The sequence below is a fragment of the Gopherus evgoodei genome, chromosome 8 (genome assembly GCF_007399415.2).
Source record: "Gopherus evgoodei ecotype Sinaloan lineage chromosome 8, rGopEvg1_v1.p, whole genome shotgun sequence".
NCBI lineage: Eukaryota > Metazoa > Chordata > Testudines > Testudinidae > Gopherus > Gopherus evgoodei.
Window position 1 is genome coordinate 107,414,093 of NC_044329.1, and position 21,697 is coordinate 107,435,789.

General features: G+C 40.4%; 1 protein-coding gene across 2 annotated transcripts in view; it reads left to right on the top strand.

Moving 5' to 3' along the window:
- Nucleotides 1–718: 718 nt before the first annotated feature.
- The window catches only part of MKNK1 (MAPK interacting serine/threonine kinase 1), a 33,408-nt gene continuing 12,429 nt past the window's right edge, over nt 719–21,697 (top strand). For both annotated transcript variants that reach the window (XM_030571844.1, XM_030571846.1), the window contains exons 1-7: nt 719–872; nt 3,633–3,695; nt 10,043–10,148; nt 14,908–15,009; nt 15,905–16,002; nt 17,941–18,020; nt 19,231–19,304. In XM_030571844.1, coding sequence (XP_030427704.1) covers nt 867–872; nt 3,633–3,695; nt 10,043–10,148; nt 14,908–15,009; nt 15,905–16,002; nt 17,941–18,020; nt 19,231–19,304 — 529 coding nt within the window. In that variant the 5' untranslated portion in view covers nt 719–866. The remainder of the gene's footprint in view (nt 873–3,632; nt 3,696–10,042; nt 10,149–14,907; nt 15,010–15,904; nt 16,003–17,940; nt 18,021–19,230; nt 19,305–21,697) is intronic.

A 21,697-nucleotide genomic window follows, 5' to 3' on the forward strand; every position in this document is an offset into this window, starting at 1 on the left:
TGCTCCCTGCTCCTGCCCCTTCACACCCCTGCTCTGCCCCAGCCCTTCCCCCACTCCACCCCTTCCCCAAAGCCCCTGCCCTGCCCCGCCTCTTCCAGGACCTGGCCCCAGCTGCACTACTCTGAGTGCCAGGGGGGTGGTCCCCCCGCCCCCGGAGGCCTGGGGCTACACCCTCCCCCACGGAGGCCTGTCTCACCCCCCATCCCCAGCCTCACCCAGCTACCCCCGAGCCCCCGCCTCCAGCCACGACCGCGGCCGGAGCCCGCGGCCGGGCAGGGCAGGGCAGGGCGCGCTCCCCGCTGCCTTCGGGTGAGGGGCCAGGCCCCGGCGACGCTGCCCAGCGACGGGTTACGGGACACGCCCCACACAGGGCAGAGCCGTCGTGCAGCCTTGGGGCCCCCTGGCTCTGTGCCGGGACAGGCCCCCACTGGTCCCCAGCAGGGCGGCGCGGCCTGAGCAGCACCCAGAGCCCTCTCACCCCACAGCCTGGGGGAGGGCGTGGCCTCTGGCTTCGCTTGGCTCCTCCCCCAGCCTCTTTTCCCTTCCGGAAGCACTGCGCTTGCGCGCAGCTTCCGCGCTCCTCGCCCTCAGAGCGCCTTGACTTGAGCAATTCTCCCCCCGCGCCGCCGCCAGCGATTGCGCCTGCGCGCGATTTCCCCGCCTGTCCGCGGTGCGCTTGCGCACATCTCCCCCCCCCACACACACACACTTCCCCGACTTCCGCCAGCGGTTTCCGGTCCGCCGTGCGCCTGCGCTGCGCTCCTTACCCCTCCCCCCCTTCTGTGCCGGTGTCCTGGCCTCAGGGCAAGTCGCTAGCGGCGCCCCTCCCCCGGTGAGGTGACTGAGAGGGACGTGCTCCGGCAGCGATGGAGGTAAGGGGGGGGCTCCGGAGCCCCTCACAGCCTGGGGCCCCTCCCCACCCCTTGTCCCCCATGGGCCCCTCCTCCACCCTTTATCCCCCCTAGACTGGGGTGCCCTAGTGTGGGGGCTGGGGTCCCCTCCCTCACCCCTTGTCCCCCATAAGCCCCGGGGCGCCCTAGTGTGGGGGCTGGGGTCCTCTCCCCCACCCATTATCCCCGTTGGATTCTGGGGCACCTTAGTGTGGGGGCTGGGGTCCTCTCCCCCACCCATTATCCCCCATAGGCCCCTCCTCCATCCTTTATCCCCCCTAGACTGGGGTACCCTACTGTGGGAGTTGGGGTCCTCTCCCCCACCCCTTATCCCTTTAGCCCCTGGGGGGCCCTCCCCCCTTTATCCCCCCAAACCAGGGCACCCCAGTTTGGGGGCTGGGACAATACATGGAATTGGAATGGGAGTAAGGAGGGAGTGGGTTTGGCTTTCACTGCCGCTGCAGAGGTTACAACAGCCTGACCACTGGCTGTAGGCTTGGCCAGTGGGGTCCTGGGTAAGGAACAGAGCTAACAACTGTTCTTGGGAATATTGGGCTGTATTAGCAAAGTTAAGGTTTGGGTTTTTTTCTGATCTTAGAGAATTTCAGCTTTTGTTCTAAGATAAACATCCAGGGCTTCACTTAAAGTACATTGTGCACCCCCCCCTTTTTTTTCCCCAAGCGTATTCAGAACTATAGCAACTTTTGAAGGTGTGTTTTGCATCCACTGCTATAAACCTACATCCCAGTATTATCACTTCAGAAGCAATACCATAAAACGGTAGTTATGCTGTTGAGCAATATAGCTGAACATTTAGGAGCTGAGTACTATGCGAAGGAGCTTCAAGTCTTGGAGCCTCACCTTTGCAAGATGAAGCAACGTGGAAGACTCATATTGCTTAGTGTATATAATTACTCCATAAGAGCATCAAACTCAGGGAATTCTGTACTTTATATAGCGAGAGACATGCTGTGATCAAATTGATGTTTCCTATTAAGAATATATTTGGGGGAGATGGGGAAATATACCTGTCCCTATGTTTCACTCTTAAAATAAATATTTACTGTGTTTTTTAGATATTTTAATTGGGGCTGTCTAGCAATTAAAAATATTAATCATGATTAATTGCATGATTAATCGTGCCATTAAACAATAGTAGAATACCATTTATTTAAATATTTTTGGATGTTTTCTACATTTTCAGATATGTTGATTTCAATTACAACACAGATTACAAAGTGTACAGTGCTCACTTTATATATATATTTTTATTACAAATATTTGCACGCCAAGAAACAGTATTTTTTCAGTTCACCTAATACAGTACTGTAGTGCAGTCTGTTTGTCATGAAAGTGGAGCTTACAAATGTAGACTCTAAAGCTTTACATTGTTTTGTTTTGAATGCAGTTATTTTTTGTACATAATTCTACAAGTCCACTCAGTCCTATTCTTGTTCAGCCAGTCCCTCAGACAAACAAGTTTGTTTCTATTTGTAGGAGCTAATGCTGCCCGTTTTCTTGTTTAGAACGTAACCTGAAAGTGAGAACAGGCATTCACATAGCATTGTTATAGCTGGTGGCACAAGATATTTGTGTGCCAGATATTCTAAAGATTTATATGTTCGTTTATGCGTCAGCCACCATTCCAGAGGACATCTGGCCCGTAAATATCTTGCAACGCTGGTTACAAATGTGAATGCCTGTTCTCACTTTAAGATGATATTGTAAACAAGAAGTGGGCATCATTGTCTCCCATATATGCAAACAAACTATTTTGTCTTAGCGATTGGCTGAACAAGGAGGAGGACTGAGTGGACTTGCGGGTGCTAAAGTTTTACATTATTTTATTTTTGAGTGTAGTTACGTAACAAAAAAAAATTACATTTGTAAATTGCACTTTCACAATAGAGATTGCACTACAGTACTTGTATGAGGTGAATTGAAAAATACTGTTTCTTCTGTTGTTTTTACAGTGCAAATATTTGTAATAAAAAAATATAAAGTGAACCCTCTATGCTTTATATTCTATTATAATTGTTTATTATATATGTGTGTGTGTGTGTGTATATATATGTGTGTGTGTATATATACGTATGCTATAATTGAAATCAATATATTTGAAAACAAATATTTTGGATGTTTTTCTAATAAATTTCAGTTGGTATTCTGTTATTGTTTAACAGTGTGATTAAAACTGCAATTAATTTCAATTCATTTTTTTGAGTTAATCGTACAAGTTAAATGCGATTAGTTGACAGCCCTAATTTTAATCCTTCAGTATTTACTATATTTTTCTTCTATCTTAAAATTAAGAATTGCAAACCCTCTGAAACATGTTGAAAGGCTGTTTAGTTTCAATGCAGGTATCTCTTAGAATTTTTACCAGATAATTTGTTCTTTTAAGGCAGTATAAAACGATTCACAGCAAATGCACGACAGAAACATATACTCTTAACAACTCCTGCATTGAAGTATGCTACTATCTCAAAAGGCTGTTCAGTAGCCAAAACTTAGCTCTATCCACTCTGATGGTAGGAGCTCTTGTACATATAATTTAAAACAATAGTGATTTAAAATATTTTTATATTTTTGCTCAATTAAATGGCCTTAAAAGCTTTTTTCAAATAAAGGAACTACATGTAGAAGCTCATTTGAGTTTTTCAGTGTATGTTCTGATGACTGAGGAAGTAAGGAGTGCACTTTGACATTCTTCAAAAATAAGTTCTTCTTTATCCCTTCTAGATGCCGGATATTGTGAGGCAAAATAAAATTGCGGAACTGAAGAACTTCCTCTGTTCTTCTAAGGTAAAGCGTATAGGGTATTAACATCACTCTTACTGCTGACAAGTTTCCTATTATGTTTGATCCATGCGCCTTCACACTTGCACGCATTCTGAAGTTGTATATTTTCAGTTTTGGGGAACAACTTGTTCCAGTATGCAGACAGTTTAAGAACTCTTAATTTTAAAAGTAATATTTCAGCTAACTTTAAAAGCAGTCTTAAGAATTCTTCTGTCAATCTAGTTACTGCCTCTGGGGGAGATGGATTAACTACGGTGAGCCCATTTTGTTACTGTAGTGAGTGGCTATTCTGAAATGCTACAACAGTGCCACTGTAATGGTTTAAGTGTAAGCCTAGCCAGAGCCTGTGCCTTACTGGAAAAATATTTTGAGCATTGCTATAATTCTGATTGTCTGTAGAAAGAATTCTGTAAATGAAAACAAGTTGTTGTAATATGAGAACTGGCTCAAAGGTAGCAAGTGTGTTTGTACACGTGATGTGGGCTACAGCTCGAATTAATTCTAATTTTAACTGAGTAAAGACTTTGAAAAATACAAATTAAAGAAAAGGCATCATTAGTATCAGTATTGCAAAGTTTGAGTTGGCTCGCTAGTAAATTTAGACTTAATTTTTAAAAAATACATTTCAGTACCATTTTGACTTTCTCCCAGTTCCAGATCCCTTGGGGACTTTTAAAAAAAATGTTGGTGACTAAACTGCAAATGATTGGAACAAAATTTATGAAATCTTGCTGGTTGGCCTTAAACTGAAAATTTTCAGCTCAGATACTAAATTAATACTCAGTTTTAAATATTAACTTGATTATTGATTAGTCATTATGACTCCATAGCTGAAAATTAGTTATGACAAAGGTAAAGTGGTGTTAGTTTGGTTACAAATTGTCAAATGTAAATGGCTATTTGGTATTGGTATTTCATTTCAATACAAGTATTACTATCTATCTTTACTAGATTATATACAGGCAAAACAAAGCTAGTAGTGGCTTTTACCTAAAATACCCAGTACTGTATTTTGAAAACAACACTACTTTAAATTCCAGAATTGTCAGAGAGGGACATTACATATTGTTTCAGAATTACTCTGCTGAAAATAATGGTAATTCTATTAATGTGTTACTTTCAGGAACCTGTGTAATTTCTTGTCACTATGCTAAACTGAAATTGTTCCATCTACAGCAAGTCTAAACTCTATCAGTGAATATTTTAGTCACTACTTACTGCTAAACTAAACCTCTTTGTTTTTGTAAAGAATACTGAACTTTCATAATGTGAAAGTATTGGAATATACAGGTGATAGCATTTGTTTTTAGAAGAGGGGTCTAATTATGGTAAGGGAGAATTCCTTTACACCATAGAAAAGATCATTGCTGCTTGAGCCAGACAGCATACCCTAAAGCATTCAAGATGGAGTTTAACATGGTTCATTCTTTCTAAATAATCAGAATTAAAACTACAGGAAGGTAATACGAGGAAAAATCACTTTCTAGCACTTAAAATATTTATTGGTTGTAAATTACTAACTGTAGGTAGGGCTGCCTACATTACCACTTTTGACAATGTAATTTATGTCACTCTGTGTTGTGAAAAAAACACCCCTCTGTGCATCACGAGTTACACCGACAAACGCCGCTGGCGTGGACAATGCCATGTAGGCAGGAGAGCTTCTCCCATAGCTACCACCGCTCATGGAGGTGGTCTTATTATGTCAATGGGAGAGCTCTCTCCTGTCGGCATAGATAAGCTACACGTGCGATCTCACAGCTGTGCCGCTGTAAGATCGCTAGTATAGACATGGCCTCAGGAAGGAAGTATGTTGTATAGCTTAACTTCCAGTAAGAAATATCATATCTGATTTGAGGGAGTCTCTTAAGAGCAGGAAATAAACTACTAATAGGTGCATGAAAATTTAAAAAGCAACCAAAAATCCAAAGTCCACTTCCTAGAAAGCTTCCATCTCTGGTTATATTTGAGTAACAGGAAATTAGCTGACCAAATAGGAGTTTGACGATTCATTCTGAGATCATGAAGAGCGTTCCCTAAGCAATCAAATGGAGAAAAAAAGCATAATGCTAGTCTTTCATAAGTTGCTGTCAAAACTGACTTATCCTGTATATTTTTTTCTGTAATTTAAAACAGTTCAACAGCTTTCTGATTTGAGAATCAGAGAAATTGACTTGCTTAAGTCAAATTAAGTACTATTACCGTTACCTTGTCTTTTTGAAATAACTCGTCTCGAGTTCCAACCTAACTTTGCAATTTAATTCGTGCAGAAACATGATGAAGGGTGCTTATTTCCCTTGATCAATAGCATTAAGTAGGCTTTCCTGTTAGTCCAATGTATTTACTTCTCTGAAGGAAACTGGAAAGGAGATGATCCTCAATGCATTGAGCAATTGATATGCCAGGGAATCCTTGCATAAGACTGACCCTCTCATATTCATTTTCTGCTGAATGAAACCCTGGTTGCTGTTATGCCTTCTCATCCCTAATATTGATTTGCAGTTGAGTACAGCCAGGTCACTGGTTTTCCCATTCTCTCCCCCCCCCCCCAAATAAATACACTTAATAGTTTTCAGTCTTATTTTTAAGTTGCCTCAAGTCTTGCTTCTTGCCCTTGCTAACTGACTTATTGTATTATCTTGTGCAAGTCACTTAACCTTACTTTGTTTGCCTCTTCACCTGGCCAATAGGAATAATTACACTTGCCTACCTGGCTGATATTCTGAGAACACTTTTAAAAAGCTGTATAAATGCCTATGTCAATATAGATATATTTCCATTACAGAAAAATCAGTGGCAATAAATTTTGTTGTAAAAGTATATGACCTTCTCCGAAGAGGAAATTTAAACTTTAAAAGCAACAAATATTTTGTCCTATATTCCACTGTGTTCTCTAACAGCATTCTAGTAGTTATCATGGAGAAGTAATAACAGATTTGAGATGGGAGAAATCCGTTTTAAAAATCAATCTGTGCTAGCCTGAAAAGTGTGAGATTGACCCATTGTGAGAGGACTTGACTCTCCATGCCACGGAAACCCCGTTGTTACCTTGCAAGAGAGGTGAGTAGCTGAGGCAGCGATAGGACTGGCCTGTCCTTCAGTGTACACTTGGAAGATGGGCAATCAAAGGCAGTGTGGAGGCCATTGCAGAAGAAGTGCAGAAGGCAGGCCACTGGACTCATTCTTATGCTGATTAAGTACAGCAACTCCTCGCTTAATGTTGTCGTTATGTTCCTGAAAAATGCGATTTTAAGAGAATCGATGTTAAGTGAATCCAGTTTCCCTGTAAGAATTAATGTAAATGGGGTGGTGTTGTGGGGGAGTAGGTTCCATGGAAATTTTTTCACCAGACAAAAAAACTATATTATATATGTATACACAATATAAGTTTTAAACAAAAATACTATACACAGCAATGATGATTGTGAAGCTTGGTTGAGATGGTGAAGTCATAGGGTGGAAGAGGTTGGGATATTTCCCAGGGAATGCCTTACTGCTAAATGATGAACTAGCACTCAGCTGAGCCCTCAAGGGTTAACACACTGTTGTTAATGTAGCCTCACACTCTACAAGGCAGCAGGAATGGAGGGAGGGAGGGGAGACAGCATGGCAGACAGAGAGATGCACCTTGTTTGTGTGGGGGGAGAGAGAGATGTGCATTGTCCCTTTAAGTATGCTGACACCACACTCTAAGTAAATTGCCTTTAAAAAGATCAGGAAGTTGAGACAGCAGCTGTGTCCAGCTCTCTCCATCCTCTTGTGTCTCCCCCCTGCTCTATATGGAGAAGGGATAGATGTGTGGGGCGGAGCAGGGGACACCCTGACATTAGCCCTCGTCTTTTCTCCTCCCCTGCACAGCAAGTAGGAGGCTCCCCCGAGCAGCTCCAAGGCAGAAGGCAGGAGCAGCACACGGCAGTGCGGAGAGGGACAGCTGAACTGCCAGCAATTGATCGCTTGCTGGGCAGCTGATGCACAGAGAACTTAGGGGAGCGGAGAGCTGATGGGGGTGGGGGGCTGTGAGTCCACCCTGGTTCCAAGCCCCCACCAGCTAGCTGCAACGGGCTGCTCTTCCTTCAAGCAGTGGACAAAGCAGGCAGCTGCCAAACAATGTTATCAGGGAGCATTGCATAACTTTAAATGAACATGTTCCCTAATTGATCAGCAACATAACAAGGAAGGAGGTTAACCAGGACTACGTTAAGTGAGGAGTTGCTGTAGCTCAAAAGCCCTTGCAGCCAGGGTCACTAGACTTCATTAATGGCTATGGCTGGGCTGGATTGCAGTTGGCCATAGTAGACTTTTCACAGAGCCAGATTACTTGGACTTCATGTAGATTTTCAGAATTTCATCCCAAAATATATTAGTCTTACATTTTGTCAGGAATGTATGTAGTATGGGATATTTTTCTGGCTCATTTTTCATCGTGCTGTTTAGATCACCAAAGTCCAACACTAACTATGATAGTGGAGGCACTCCCTATACCACTCACAAGCAATTTTAATTACTAGAGTGATTTACCAAATTATTAATATAGATAAGTGAACAGTAGAAATGCCTTTTCTTTGACAGAATTTGAAACATGTATTTTCCCTCCTTCTGTGTATCTTTGAATTGGAGCAAGAGACATGATTTAACACGGTGCTGTAATGAATAATGTGATTTCTAATAGGTTTCTTTCACTATGAACCAGTTCACCTCTCTACATTTGGCAGCCTGTAATGCACTGTGCTTAAGCGTTTTCATAAGTGTTTGTAATAAAGTAGCATTGTTCTTCTGTGACTTCACCTAGTTAGCGTGTTCCAGCAAGATCAACACCTGCTAAGCGAGTCTTATTTGGCTGACACTTGCAATTGTGGCTTATGTAGGTAACTTTCTGGGAAGTGAGGGTCTTGGCTGAAAATTTCTGAGAGATTTAATTCTGGATGCCCAAAGTTAGGCTCCTCAGTGTCAAAATATGGCTTGATTTACAAAAGTGCTGAGCCCAAACAACAGCGGTGGAATTCTGTAGGAGTTGCAAGTTGTTCAGCATCTTGTTGAAAATCAGGCCACTTCTCTTCAGGTGCCTAGTTTTGGATTTCAGTTTAGCTGTATGCAGACTGGCTTGAAAATGTTTGGCCTCTGTAAAGAAACCAAAACCCCAGGAAGAAAAGTTTTTATTGTATTTAGAATGCCTGGACTACTCTACTAGAGAGGGCCATCTGCTTGGTGCTTACTAGCCAGCAGAAACAGGATATGAATTTTTAAGCCCTGGCTAGAAAAAGTCTTAAGAAGGATCTTAGTGAGTTGCAGTTCTGGGAGGGAGTCTTCTCACTTGTTTCCACTGGTTACTTGTGACTATAGTGGAATTCTATTGTCCAATGTATTGTTGTGCTTATTTAACTACTTACCTCAGTAGGCTGAGAGCGTGTTGTGCCAGGTATTTGTTTTTTGCATCGGCCTTTGATTTATTTCCAGGTGAAATTCAGAACATTGGTTATAATCTATGAAACTCCAAAGAGTCTGGCTCCAGATTACTATTCATATTCCTCTATTTCTCTCAATGCCTTGCCATGACAGTTGTTATCTGGGGCTATTTTACTGTTGGTTGCTAGGGATAAATTGTTGCGCATTGGTGGCCCTGCTTTTCAGTAGAAGATCCCTAGCTGTAGAAATTGCTCGCTCACTGTCATGGTCTGTCAGAGCCTTCAAGATTGGTTGCAAGGTATGTCTTTACATAGTCATTTTGGAGGCTCTTGTGCCTGTCACCGGGGCATTTTCAAATGGGAGGTGGAGTGTGTGATTCTCCTTAATAAATATCCCTTTATGCCGTGGCAATTGGAATATAATGTTAGGACTCCACTTAATTGTTTTATCAGTAATGTAAGGAATGTGCTGAGAGTACAGGACTGATCCTCAACTGGTGTAAATTGTTGTAGCTCCATTGAAGATAATAGAGCTATGGCAGTTTTGTATCAGCTGAGGCTCTGCCCCAGAGTATGCAAAGGTTGTCTTTCTGACTCTTTCTAATTTGTACATGTCTATGGAAAGTGAGAAGTTGTACTCCTAATCTAAACAGGATAGTATATTTCCTTGGGGGAAGTTGGCTTTGTGCTTGAGGACTGGCCCAAGACTTGGGAGATCTGTATGCAATTCATTTAAGCTCACTGTGCATTAGCTCCCCATCTGTAAACTGAGAATACAGCCTCTTTCTGCCTTGCTTATTTTTGGATTGCAAGGTCGTCTCCTGCTGTGTGTCTGTACAGAATCTAGAGCAACAGGACCCCGATCTCTGAAGCTTTTAGGCACTATTGTAATATAAATAACAAAAGTAAATGATTTGTGACTCTGAATATGCTTTTGTTTCTTTTTAGTTACAAAATAATCCTACTTCAGCAAGTCCTGGTTTTGAAGCAAATGGTAATCAGCCTGTCTACCCAAACTCCCTTCTTCCAGTGAAGTCAGTCCAACACAGACCAGGTATCCATTTTTTTCTCTCAAGTTCTTATACTGATGTCCATCGCTGTAGTACCCAACTTCCCCCTAGGAGTTAGAGATAATTATATATCCCTGTCTTTCCAACCCAGGTATTTAGAATTAAGGCTTTTTTTGTTTGGGTTTTTTGCATGTGAGAGAGAGGAGTACTTACTTGTGGGGAAGCTATATCAACAGTTAGGTTTCACTGCATCCAGAACTTAATGCACAACTATGGTCATTTTAATCTTTTCTGGTAGTGTGTTCTTGTTCTCGCCTCTCTGAAATTCTGCCTTTGGCACCCATGAGTGCCGTTCTTCTTGTCAATGGATTCATTGATCCAGTGGAATGGAGGTGTTGTAGGAGGCCATAGTTGTGGAAAGAGAAGGCTTTTCTCATGTATCCAGGACCTATCCCATGGAGGACTTTAAATATTGTATGTATTTAACATTGGCTCTAATACTAAGTAAGTTTACCTGTGTGTAGGCACTTACTAGGGATGTAAATGGTTAACTGGTAAGCATCAGTCTTGTCAGTTAACACACCTTAACCGTTAACCCCGGGCCAGCCAGCCGGCCTGCCATCCCTAGCACTTACTAGAGGAACAGTACTTGAGGCTCGGGCAGAATTGCTACTACAAAATGTATTCTGCCCTTAGCTTGCTCCATTGTCCCTTGGTAATTCAAGGAGGAGAGCTTCACCTCTTTGGCTCCAATGAGAGCTGCAATGCTTAGACCCAACAGAAGGGAAAATGAGAATTTGAACCACAACTTCTCTCAGATTCTCTCATCTCTTGTCAGTGGGCATAGTATGTCTTTGTTTTCACTGTTGACAGAAGGCCTGAGAGTGCTCCAGCTGAAGTCAGTGGAAGAATTCCCATTGATTTCAGTGGAAGCAGGAGCTAGTCTATACTGTAGATGGGGTTTTAAAAAGTCCTCTTACTGGTGAGTAAGAAATTTTTGTGGTTGAATGTTGTTAGCTTCTGCTGAAACTAAATAACTTCTAGCCTTTGTGACTAAGTGTTGTGTAGGTGTTTCAAGTCTAGCCTGTATGTAGGAGTGGCCCAGTATGTCATACCAGTGGTCCAGCTATTTCAGCATCCTGGCATTGACTGTGGCCAATACCAGCTACTTCACTGGAACCCTCCAGTAGGCAGCTGTGGGATATCCTGCCCCCAGAAGTTTCCTTTTAACCTTGATAGAGGCTGACATATGCTCTGAAGCATGTCTGAAAGTCACCTGATATTATATGAGAGAGTAAATCCGGAACTTGTGTTCACTGTATCTATTCTGCTATTTTTTGTATATTTATTATTTGTCTACTTTCTCAAGTAAAGAATCCCACTCTTTTCAATCTCTCTTCGTATACATTTTTCCATGCTCCTTATCATTCTCGTCAACAATCTATGAACCCTTTCTAGTTCTGCTGTATCCTTTTTGAGATGAGTCTGCAAGAAGAGAACACCGTAATGTGGAGGAGGGCATACCTATTATTTTCTATCCCATTCCATTTGCGTCCTAACATTTTTTGACTACTGCTGCACATTGAGCAGAGGTCTTTATTGAGCTATCTGCACTGATGCCAAGAGTTCTTTCGAAATTAACTGACAACTCAGGAATTATTAACTACTAACTCAGTGTAAATTATTCCCTCTAAGGCATATAACTTTGCATTTATCAACAGTGAATTGCCTCTCCCATTATGTTGTCCCCTCATCTAGCTTGGTTAGGTCCCTCGGAAGTTCCTCATTCATCTGATGTTGACTAGTCTGGGTTTTGTTAGTGGTGAAGCACTGAAGTGACAAAATTCACAGTTGCCAAATCATTAATAAGTTATATAGTAAACAACAGGCCTAGTATAGAACTTCTTTTTGGCACCCTGAGGTTAACTTCTTGCTGCGATGAAAACTAATTTCTTCTGTTTTTCATTTCTTAAACAGTATATAAACAATCTAGGGAAACGCATTCAAATTCCCAATAGGCAATTCTTTATGTACCTGACTGGAAAATGGCTGGTTATTTTTACTCACCCATTACTCTATCAAGAGGTCAAATATTCTGCTAAAAATGACAGTTAAAAAAACGAGTGAATGAATACACTCAATGTATTAACTTAGCATTCGTGTTCTACACCAGCGGTTCTCAAACTTCCTTGCGCCATGACCTCCTTCTGACAACAAATTACTACACCCCCCCCAAGAGAAGGTGACCGAAGACTGAGCCCCACCGCCCTGGGCGGGGGAGGGGCCAAAGCTGAAGTCCCAGGGCTTCTGCACTGGATAGGGGGCATGTAACCTTAGCCCGGGGCAGTGGGGCTTGGGCTTCAGACTTGCTAGGGCCCAGAGCCAACACCAGCCTTGGTGACCCCATGAAAATGGGGTTGCAACCCACTGTTTGAGAACCCCTGTTCTAGACCCTCCAATACCAGGCCCAGGATTAACTGCTGGGAAGATGGGGGAGTCAGGTCTGTGGGAGAAGGTTAAACCTCTGAAACCGTAATATAAAATTACCATTAATTGGGTGACAGAGTTGACTGTTCCCATTAAACTATCCAGATTTCAAGTGTAAAGGCTTGTTCTTGTTAACACTTACTCCAAAGAACACTCCATTAAGGAGGTGAGGCCCCAAAACAAGTTGCTGGGATAAAGGCGTTTTCTCATGTCATTCAAGTTGCTACTGAGGCCTAAGCATAGACGTGGTTTATCAAAAGAGAGCGACTAATGGGAACAAAACTGCACTGAGCTTCCTCCTTTCTTAAAGTTTCAACAGAAAAGGAAACTTGGTGTCGTCATACAGAGGTATCCTTATCAGATCACAGGCAGAACAAAAAGCTAATTAACACATCTTGTTTGTGCACAAATTTAGTACAGAACGCAAGTTGGAAATGTCAACTTTCTAATTCAAATTACATTTAAATGACTAGTTTACTTTCTGGTGTGAGGAACCGTCTCTTTGAAGCTTACGTTTTAGTCGCATTGCGGTGTCTCTAAAGTAACATTGATCAGAAGGTGAGAGACTGAAAGATGATCATGGCTTTGAATGATGCGTTAAGTATTTCAATGAGTGGCATTAAAGGGACACAGATTTTTCACCAATTTCCAAATCACTCTAGTCTGAAAATTTTGTACACAACATATGGCAGTTATAAATGACTCCCATAATTGCTATCACTGAAAGGGGTTGGCAGGAAAAATGCTTTTCTCTGTAGTTCATCTTATTTTGTGCCTTTGACAGCACTTTGTGTAGTCTGTCTTACTCTTAACTTACATAGCTTCTTATTCTGAAAAGACCTTTACAAACATCACTGGAGAGCAGAAAAACCCTTATTTAAAAATCAGTAATAATTCAAAAGATGTGTTATTTAGTGGGTGCTTCATTAGAAACTGGAGTCTTTTTTTAAAAATTGGTTAATTAATAAAAAAAAAGATTTAAGTTGACAATATCCCCTTAACATTTAGTTTGCTTCATTTTGCCAGTATGCTCAGAATGTTACCTTCTACAGGGATTTCTGTTTTCTGTGGCACAACACAGCAGTATGTTATGTTTATTTAAAAAAAAAAAAAAAAGTAAAACAGTGAATTATTTGCATTTCATTCTTTAGGAATCCTGCCTACAAGAATTCTGGAAAATGGTTCACAAGTTTATGGCAAAACAGTGCTTAACCATTTGAACCCTGATTTTAGCTAGCATGGTATCTGTCAGCATGAATAGTCGTCATTAAAGGCATGGAAAAGCTTACACATGCAGAGATATTGAAAAGATTAGGCCTGTTTAGAGAGGAGGCTAATAAAAGGGGACATGATACAAAAGGGAAATCTGATGCTTCTAGTTACCCGTTCTCGTAGTACAAGAACAAGATGATGTATTCTTTTGGACACAATGCAAATTAATGGCAGAGAGTGAGGTGAGGTTGAGTCCAAACAAGGGCACAATAAGAAGGTAACGAGGATGAGACACTGATAGGGATAAAATCCACATTACATAACATGAGAACAAAATATATAAAGGGTATGAACACATGTTTCAGGGCATAAGCAAACCATTGATCTGTGTTTAGAAAGAAACATCCCCTATGGACAGGTTATTGTGTAATGGTTTGTTGTGGCTTGCCATTTCTGTGAAGCATGTCCACTCTCAGAGCTGGAGAATGAGTTGAAATGGAACAGTAGGCTGATTTTGTATGCTAATTGTCTTGTTTACAAGTCTAGTCTACGTTCCTCCATTTTCCCCACCAGTCTGAGAATCTGTGCCTTCCTGTTCCTTGACTCTCCCAATTGCTGCTATGGGAACCCCTTTTATTTTTGAATAAAAGGACTTGGAAAAAGTATAAAAAATGTTGTAGCTGTCTGCAAACACCTGTGTACTTGCACTGAATCCTGCTAATCCCCAGGATCTTTGTTAGATGATGGTAGCATGCAGGTGGCTCTTGCAGCAGTCTGAGCAGTGTTGCTCGCAGGGCTGACTTTGTATACACGGTGGTAGCAGGAATAGGAGCTACTTTCACAGTAGATGCATGATAATTGCTTGTATTTCTGCCTTGTATTTCTCTCCTGCTTATCAAACTAGCACTACTTCGTGTGTGTGTGTTTAATTAGCATCCAAGTTCTTTTTTGCTTTCTTCTGATTTTGGTGGAGAGATGTCCGCCTATAATGATGAAGAAAAGCAGTGAACATTTAGGGTAGTTTAAGAGCACACATGTAATCCATGTTGATTTCCTCCTAACATAGGGTAGGTTTGTTTAAGCTGCCTTTGTTCTGCCACACAGAGGTGGTGAGCAGTCAGCCTCTCGCCATAGTAGATAACGGCAAAAAGAAAAAGAAAAAAAGGAGGACCAGAGCCACAGACCATCTCCCGGGGAAGTTTGAAGGTTGGTGTCAATTTGCAGTGTCTCTGATCTATAATGTCTGTCTCTCTTCTTGGCCCCTTTCAATTTTCGAAGCAAAATAATTGTTGTTCGCCAGTGCAGTGAAAATTAACACTGCTTCATCTTTTATTTCTTCATCACTTGTTTTCTTCAGTGCCTTTATTCCTTATAGTGAGCTCTTTGCCTTTGTATTTCCATTGGAAATTTGTTTTTAGAATAGGCAAGGTGCAGAACATCTAAACAAATGTTAGGTTTCTTAGAATATTTGCATACAAACTGTTTCTGTTAAGTAAGGTATCTGCAAACGTAAACCATTTTAGAACAGCTCAATGTAACTGAACTGATCACTTAAAAAAAAAAATAACCCTGTGGAAAATAGCACTGAGTGAAAACCAAAAACTCGAGGTAGTTACTCTAAATATCATTTTAGCTTTAATATTTAAACTTCAGGAGGTATTTATTCTATAGATTTCTAAACCTAGAGCATTTTCTGATTAAGAAATGATGAAACATTTTCCTCTTTGAAAACTGAGGGATGATTTTCTAATCTTTGAATCCCTAATTAGGTAAGATATTGAGAACATAGGAAAAGTAGTTGAGATTCCAGCATTCATTGAGTTAGAAACACTTTCTAATATTAATAGGATTGCAGTTTCACTCCTACAAGGAAATCCATTCCTGTGTTGTTTGGCGATCAGAACAGATAAAAATTGAAGTGTAAGTAAAGCTGATGCATCTCAGTGAAAATGCTGCATAAATGCAACTTCCCCAGTTTATTAACCAAGGGAGTTCTCATAGTTGCCGTCGTATTAAGGCTGTTCATCAAAACAGTAGCTTGTCTTTACAATTCACCAAAATACTTCTGCTAATGTTTGCTTTGTGCTGATTTTTCTGGCAGACTTGTACAAGCTGACTGCTGAGCTCCTTGGTGAGGGAGCATATGCCAAGGTTCAAGGTGCTGTTAGTCTGCAAAATGGGCAAGAATATGCAGTAAAAGTAAGTATAGGATCCAAGGAGGGAGTGTTTTCATTTGTGTCTGCATGTCTTATTCCTCATACTGACTCAGTGTTAGAGTACCTGCAATAATTGAGTAAGGAATATGGAGGGCTCCTTATTTAAAAACAAAACAAAACAAAACCCAAAACTGTCCTTTTTGGTGATAAGTAGCATTGAGAGACATTCTGTACCATGCCCTCTGGAATGAACTGAAGTATTTTAGCAGTGGACAGAGTTCACACAAAATAATATACCATATAATGGTTAGACTTCTCTGTCTTTTCCTTTCCATCCTATTTTGAATGAATTCTAACAGCTGGTGTTTTAATTTATAAAAGCGGAGGCAAAAAGTCCATCGGAAGCATTTTTCTTCAACTTGTTTGAATAACTTGTCATCTGCCATGTTGTTCCTATCTTTCTGATTGGCAAGTAGTCCAAGGTGGCCTATTAAATAGCTATGAGCTTTTGACAGAGCAGCTCAGTATACAGAGTGCACCCACTAACCACTATAGCAGGGGTCGGCAACCTTTCAGAAGTGGTGTGCCAAGTCTTCATTTATTCACTCTCATTTAAGGTTTCATTTGCCAGTAATACATTTTAACATTTTTAGGTGGTCTCTTTCTATAAGTCTATAATATAGAACTAAACTATTGTTGTATGTAAAGTAAATAAGGTTTTTAAAATGCTTCATTTAAAATTAAATTAAAATGCAGAGCCCCCCGGACCGGTGGCCAGGACCCAGGCAGTGTGAGTGCAACTGAAAATCAGCTTGCGTGCTGCCTTCGGCACCCATGCCATAGGTTGCCTGCCCTTGCATTATAGTTATGTTTACTGCTGTTTCCCATTCAAACTGTAGGAAATACCTTGGTAAAGGTAAATACAGTGATGCAACAAACTCTTTAATGGCACCAATTTTGGAATTATAGAGTATTTGTGACCAGCTTTTAAAAAGAAACATTTTGTGCCTGTAGTTTTGAGGCAGCGATTAATTGCAAGTGTAAATGATAATATCTAGACATCTATCTCACCACCTGATTGTCTAAACACTATATCACTTATGACAAAATACTGGAGAGACAAAAATAGAAGCTGTTTTGAAGCCTCTTTAAAAATCTGGCCCTATAGATAATGAAAGCCTTTATCATTTGATTTGTTGAGGTTAAAAACTGAGACTAGAGCATTAACAATTTTATGAATAAACTACATTACGGTACATACCTCACCGGTAATATTGGCTTCTGAGCTTTCCTTTTTTATGGGTGAATTTTGTGCTTGTGAAAGTGAGAAACTATAATATTGGATATATAGCCAGTGACAGAACCTGTAGCTGCTTCACAAGCTTCCAGCCCACACATCTATCATTTAATTGCAACTTTTTTGTAACACCCTTGCTTTTCCGGTCCTCACCCTTTTGTTTTTTCCCCTGAGCAGTGCCTGAAGTGCAGAATTGTATTGCAGCTTCCTGGTATTGACAAAGATTTGCTCAACCCGTGAACGCATCACAGTTGGCGAAGTTATTGAATTAACTAACCAACTCTCATCTTGCAGTGAAGTCAAAACTGTGTCATTAGATGCCTGTAATAACCAATTCTTCTTTTTTGATTGCTAGATTTGAGTCATGCCATAAAACTCTTTCTTGTAAAAACTCTAAAGGATTTCCTTTTCTGGCCACGTAAATTTAAAATGTGGTAATTTGGGTTTTGAATGTCCCTTTTTCTCCTCTTTTTCAGTTCTTAGATTGCCATCATTACTATAGTATCTTCATGCTTTCCAGTGCTGTGACTAACGCCTTCACATGTGAAACTAGACAAGCTGTGGATGTTTCCCTGGGACAAGGCATGACTGGGATTTGAACCCAGGACCTCTGAACCCAAAGCCATAACTGTACATGTGGGCCACAGAGTCATTTTTAAATATAGATTCCAATTCTTTTAACAGATAATTGAGAAAAACACCGGACACAGTCGAAGTCGTGTTTTTCGTGAAGTAGAAACATTGTATCAATGTCAGGGTAACAAGTAAGTATTGCTTATTTTCGTCTTTAGAAGGTGTCTCTCAGAACTGGTGGTGCAGGAAGGGACAGAAGTGCATTTTTCTCCTTCAAATCAATTTTAATTTAGTCTTAATGTTTTGGATGTGTAACTCACATACCTACTATATTTTATGTGAAAGTTTAAGAAAATAGTGGGGGGGGGGAAATGAAATTTTAAAACTTATTGGCAGCCAGATCAGCATGGAGGTAATATGCTTGAATGTTAAATGGATTTCATTCCAATAATTTTTTTAAAAAGTCCCATATTTGTCTGAAAAGACCTTAGATACCATTATCTCAGTATTTGCCGTGTTCCTTATTATTTATTTGTTCTGCAGCAGGATTACAACTCCACTGTGGCAGGCTTTGTACAGACACATTTAACCATGGAAATACTGTAGGGATGAAGATAATGTTGAGTTATCAAAGGCAATTGAAAGAATGACCACCTCATTACGCTTCATTTTCATACTGCCTGGTGTTACAACTGCTTTTGTAAGGCCATTTCTAAAACAACTGGTAGAACTTATTAGATTCTTTGAGGGATGTATCATTGTATCTTCATTTCTGGTACGCACCTAACAATTCATGTGCATCCAATACGTAAGTGATTAAAAAAACGAAACTTTAATGACAACGTGCAAAGTATGAATTTCATATTTACTTAAATGCAGACTGACCTTGTATGTTGTAATTCTTAAGGCAACAAGGGATGTTTATACTTTCTGCCGCAATGCTTAGTTGTGACCTGTTGGTTATCACACTGAGCCTAAAGTCTACCAGACAGATGTTGCTGTCTCCTTCAAACAGTGTCAAATTCTACTCTGTGACTTATAGGGAAGAAGAATGGCAAGTAATTATTTTTGTTCTTGCCTTCAGGACAGACATGCAGTTCCAAATTGTTAACTGCAAACTATAACAGCTCATTTTTCTCTGTTACCATTCAGCTGCTCTCTTTTTATAACCCTGCCTAGTAGACTGCTTTAGTTTTCAGTTATGTGAAATTTAAGCAGTGGAATCTGACCCGTGTAAGGTGAACATACAATTTTTTTTTAATCCCACAGACTACAAAAATAACCGATTTCCCAATTAGTATTGTCATTTTTGGGTTACTTCTAGCACTTCATATTTTTAGCATATAAAGAAATATTTAACACACTTTTCAATTGTTTTGCTTGTTTTATTTTCTATTTAAGGAACATTTTGGAGTTAATAGAATTTTTTGAAGATGACACAAGGTATTACCTTGTCTTTGAGAAATTGCGAGGAGGTACTGTACATTATATTTGTGAATTTTTATTAAGAGTTAGCTTTATCTGTCATTGTTTCAGTGTTTTAAAAAGATCTCTTTTTAAAACAGGATGAAGGATTTATTTTAAATGCATGATAAGATGCATATTGATGTAGCTGATCATACATTTACAAATCTTCTGCTTTATAGTTAAATAATGAAATGTTCAACTTTGTTAGGCTGGAAGATTTGGAGTATAATTATCAAGTCAAATAGTATCAATAGAGAGGGGGAAAATGGGATGAAATTTCAGAAATGTTTTGCATGATCTTAGCAGATACAGACACCTCCGGATGTCACATTGTCACGCTGTCACATTATCACAGCACTCTCTGTGGCAGCATTTTACCTCCTAATAATATGATGTAGATGTTCAATCACTTATTATTTCTGGAAAGCTATGGGGAGCTGTTGCAAATAATACCTTGCTTCTGGCTTATGACACTTAGTTGTATCAGCTTGCTTATGAATCTTTTGAGGGCTCGTCCATTAAGCATGCTTGGCCACTGGTTTTCAGCAACATGGAAACTGATGGGTTAGTAAGGAAGGTGTCTTAACCACCTCGCAAGGGAGTGGGCTTTCTGCCACTGCTAGTCAGGCAAAAGTGGTGCTTGACAAGAGACAGTGCTAGGGGTATCGGTGTTCATCCATGGTTTTTCTTTAGCAAAACACTAGATACAAATTTTCTCTTGAAACATCAATAGTAACGGCATATTTCAAAAAGTAACATGCTTCTCTTGTCTTTTTAAAATGCTAGCTGTTAACCGGCCCCAAACTCTTTGATGTTGAATTGTGTCTTTTGCAGGAATTGCAGTCTTCCCATACGAGTTTAGTTAAATAAGGCTTATCTCAAATAGAAGCTGGGAACAGTCTTACAATAAGTTCATGCTTTGAAAGTATGAGTCCCCTTTCTGTCTGCCTCCCTCCTTCCATGCTCTTCCCAAATAACTTGTAACCCATTTTATCAGAGTGTAATAAAGGGGCTGTGTGTATAGGTCTGTATCAGTTGGGTTTGTGGGGGTGTACTTACAAGTTATAAGAGGAGCTCTCTCCTTCAGCCCACCTCCCCAGCTGAGGTTGGGATCTGAACTCCGTGTCTATGTGTAAGTTTTATATCTGTGTATTGAAACTAGTACCATTGAAACACACTTGAAATAGGATGAGTTAGGGGTGAAGCTCTGATTTCTTATGCCTGACATGCAACACTACATATACTCCATCAGATACTGGTTTTGTCCTCAGCAGTCTGTCTGGCACTTCTGACTATAATTTGGTTTACGTGTAAGGTTGTATTCAGCTCTCACATCACTTTGCAAATATGTTTGTTTGGGACTCCATTGCCTGAGCTATGTGTCTGTGCAGTTAGCTAGAGGGTTGCATAACTTGCACTTTCCCATTGCAGTCATGCCTTACTATGACAGGGTAATTGGTTAAACAGACCCTCAACTATCACTAAGCTCTTTGCCCGAGAGCTTTTAAAGAAAATGTCTAAATTGCTTATGTTTAAATCTAGGTGTTTTTTTTGCTTAATTTACATAATAAACCCACTTGAATGTGGAACAAGATTGAATTTAGAGCACATATCATTCATTCGTTCATTCCAGAGCATCCTAAAGGTCTTCTCTCTCCATTCCCAAAAGTCCCTTTTGAACAAATGATACAGTATACATAACAAATTTTATCAGTGATGATGCTGATGACACAAAAATGGGAAAATTGTAAAAATGAAGAGGACAGGTCACTGATACGGAATGACCTAAATCTCTTGGTAAACTGCGCGCAAGCAAATAAATGTGCGTTTTAGTATGTCTAAAAGTAAATGTATACATCTAAGAACAAAATATGGAGGCCATACTTACAAGATGGGGGACTCATCCACCACAGCCCCCAAATCTTTTTCAGGGTCACTAATCAGCTGCGCATGAACTCCCAGTGTGACGCAGTGGCCAAAACAGCTAATGCAATCATGGGAAGAATAAATGGGAATCTCGCAAAGGAGTAGAAAGGTTATTTTTATGTCTGTTTTTGGCACTAGTATGGGTTTTAGTATAAACTAATACTATGCAAAGTGGCAACAGCTGCCTAATAGATAAATATGGGGCAGCATCACCCTCCACATAGTACAACACGTGAGGTTTCCTTCCTGGGCATCTACCAATTTAAAATAATAATAGGACTGAAGTAGCTCAGTGTATAAACATCCACTGCCTCAAGGATTTCATATCAACAGGCAGCAATTCGTCCTTGGTCCTCACTACCTGACCTTTCTGGTAAATATAACAATCGTGCTGAGTGTGTGGGGGAAAAAAGAAAAGGAGTTTAAAGCCATTTAGAGTGGTAGGAGTGTAGTGGGCAACATTAACTGTGAGCCT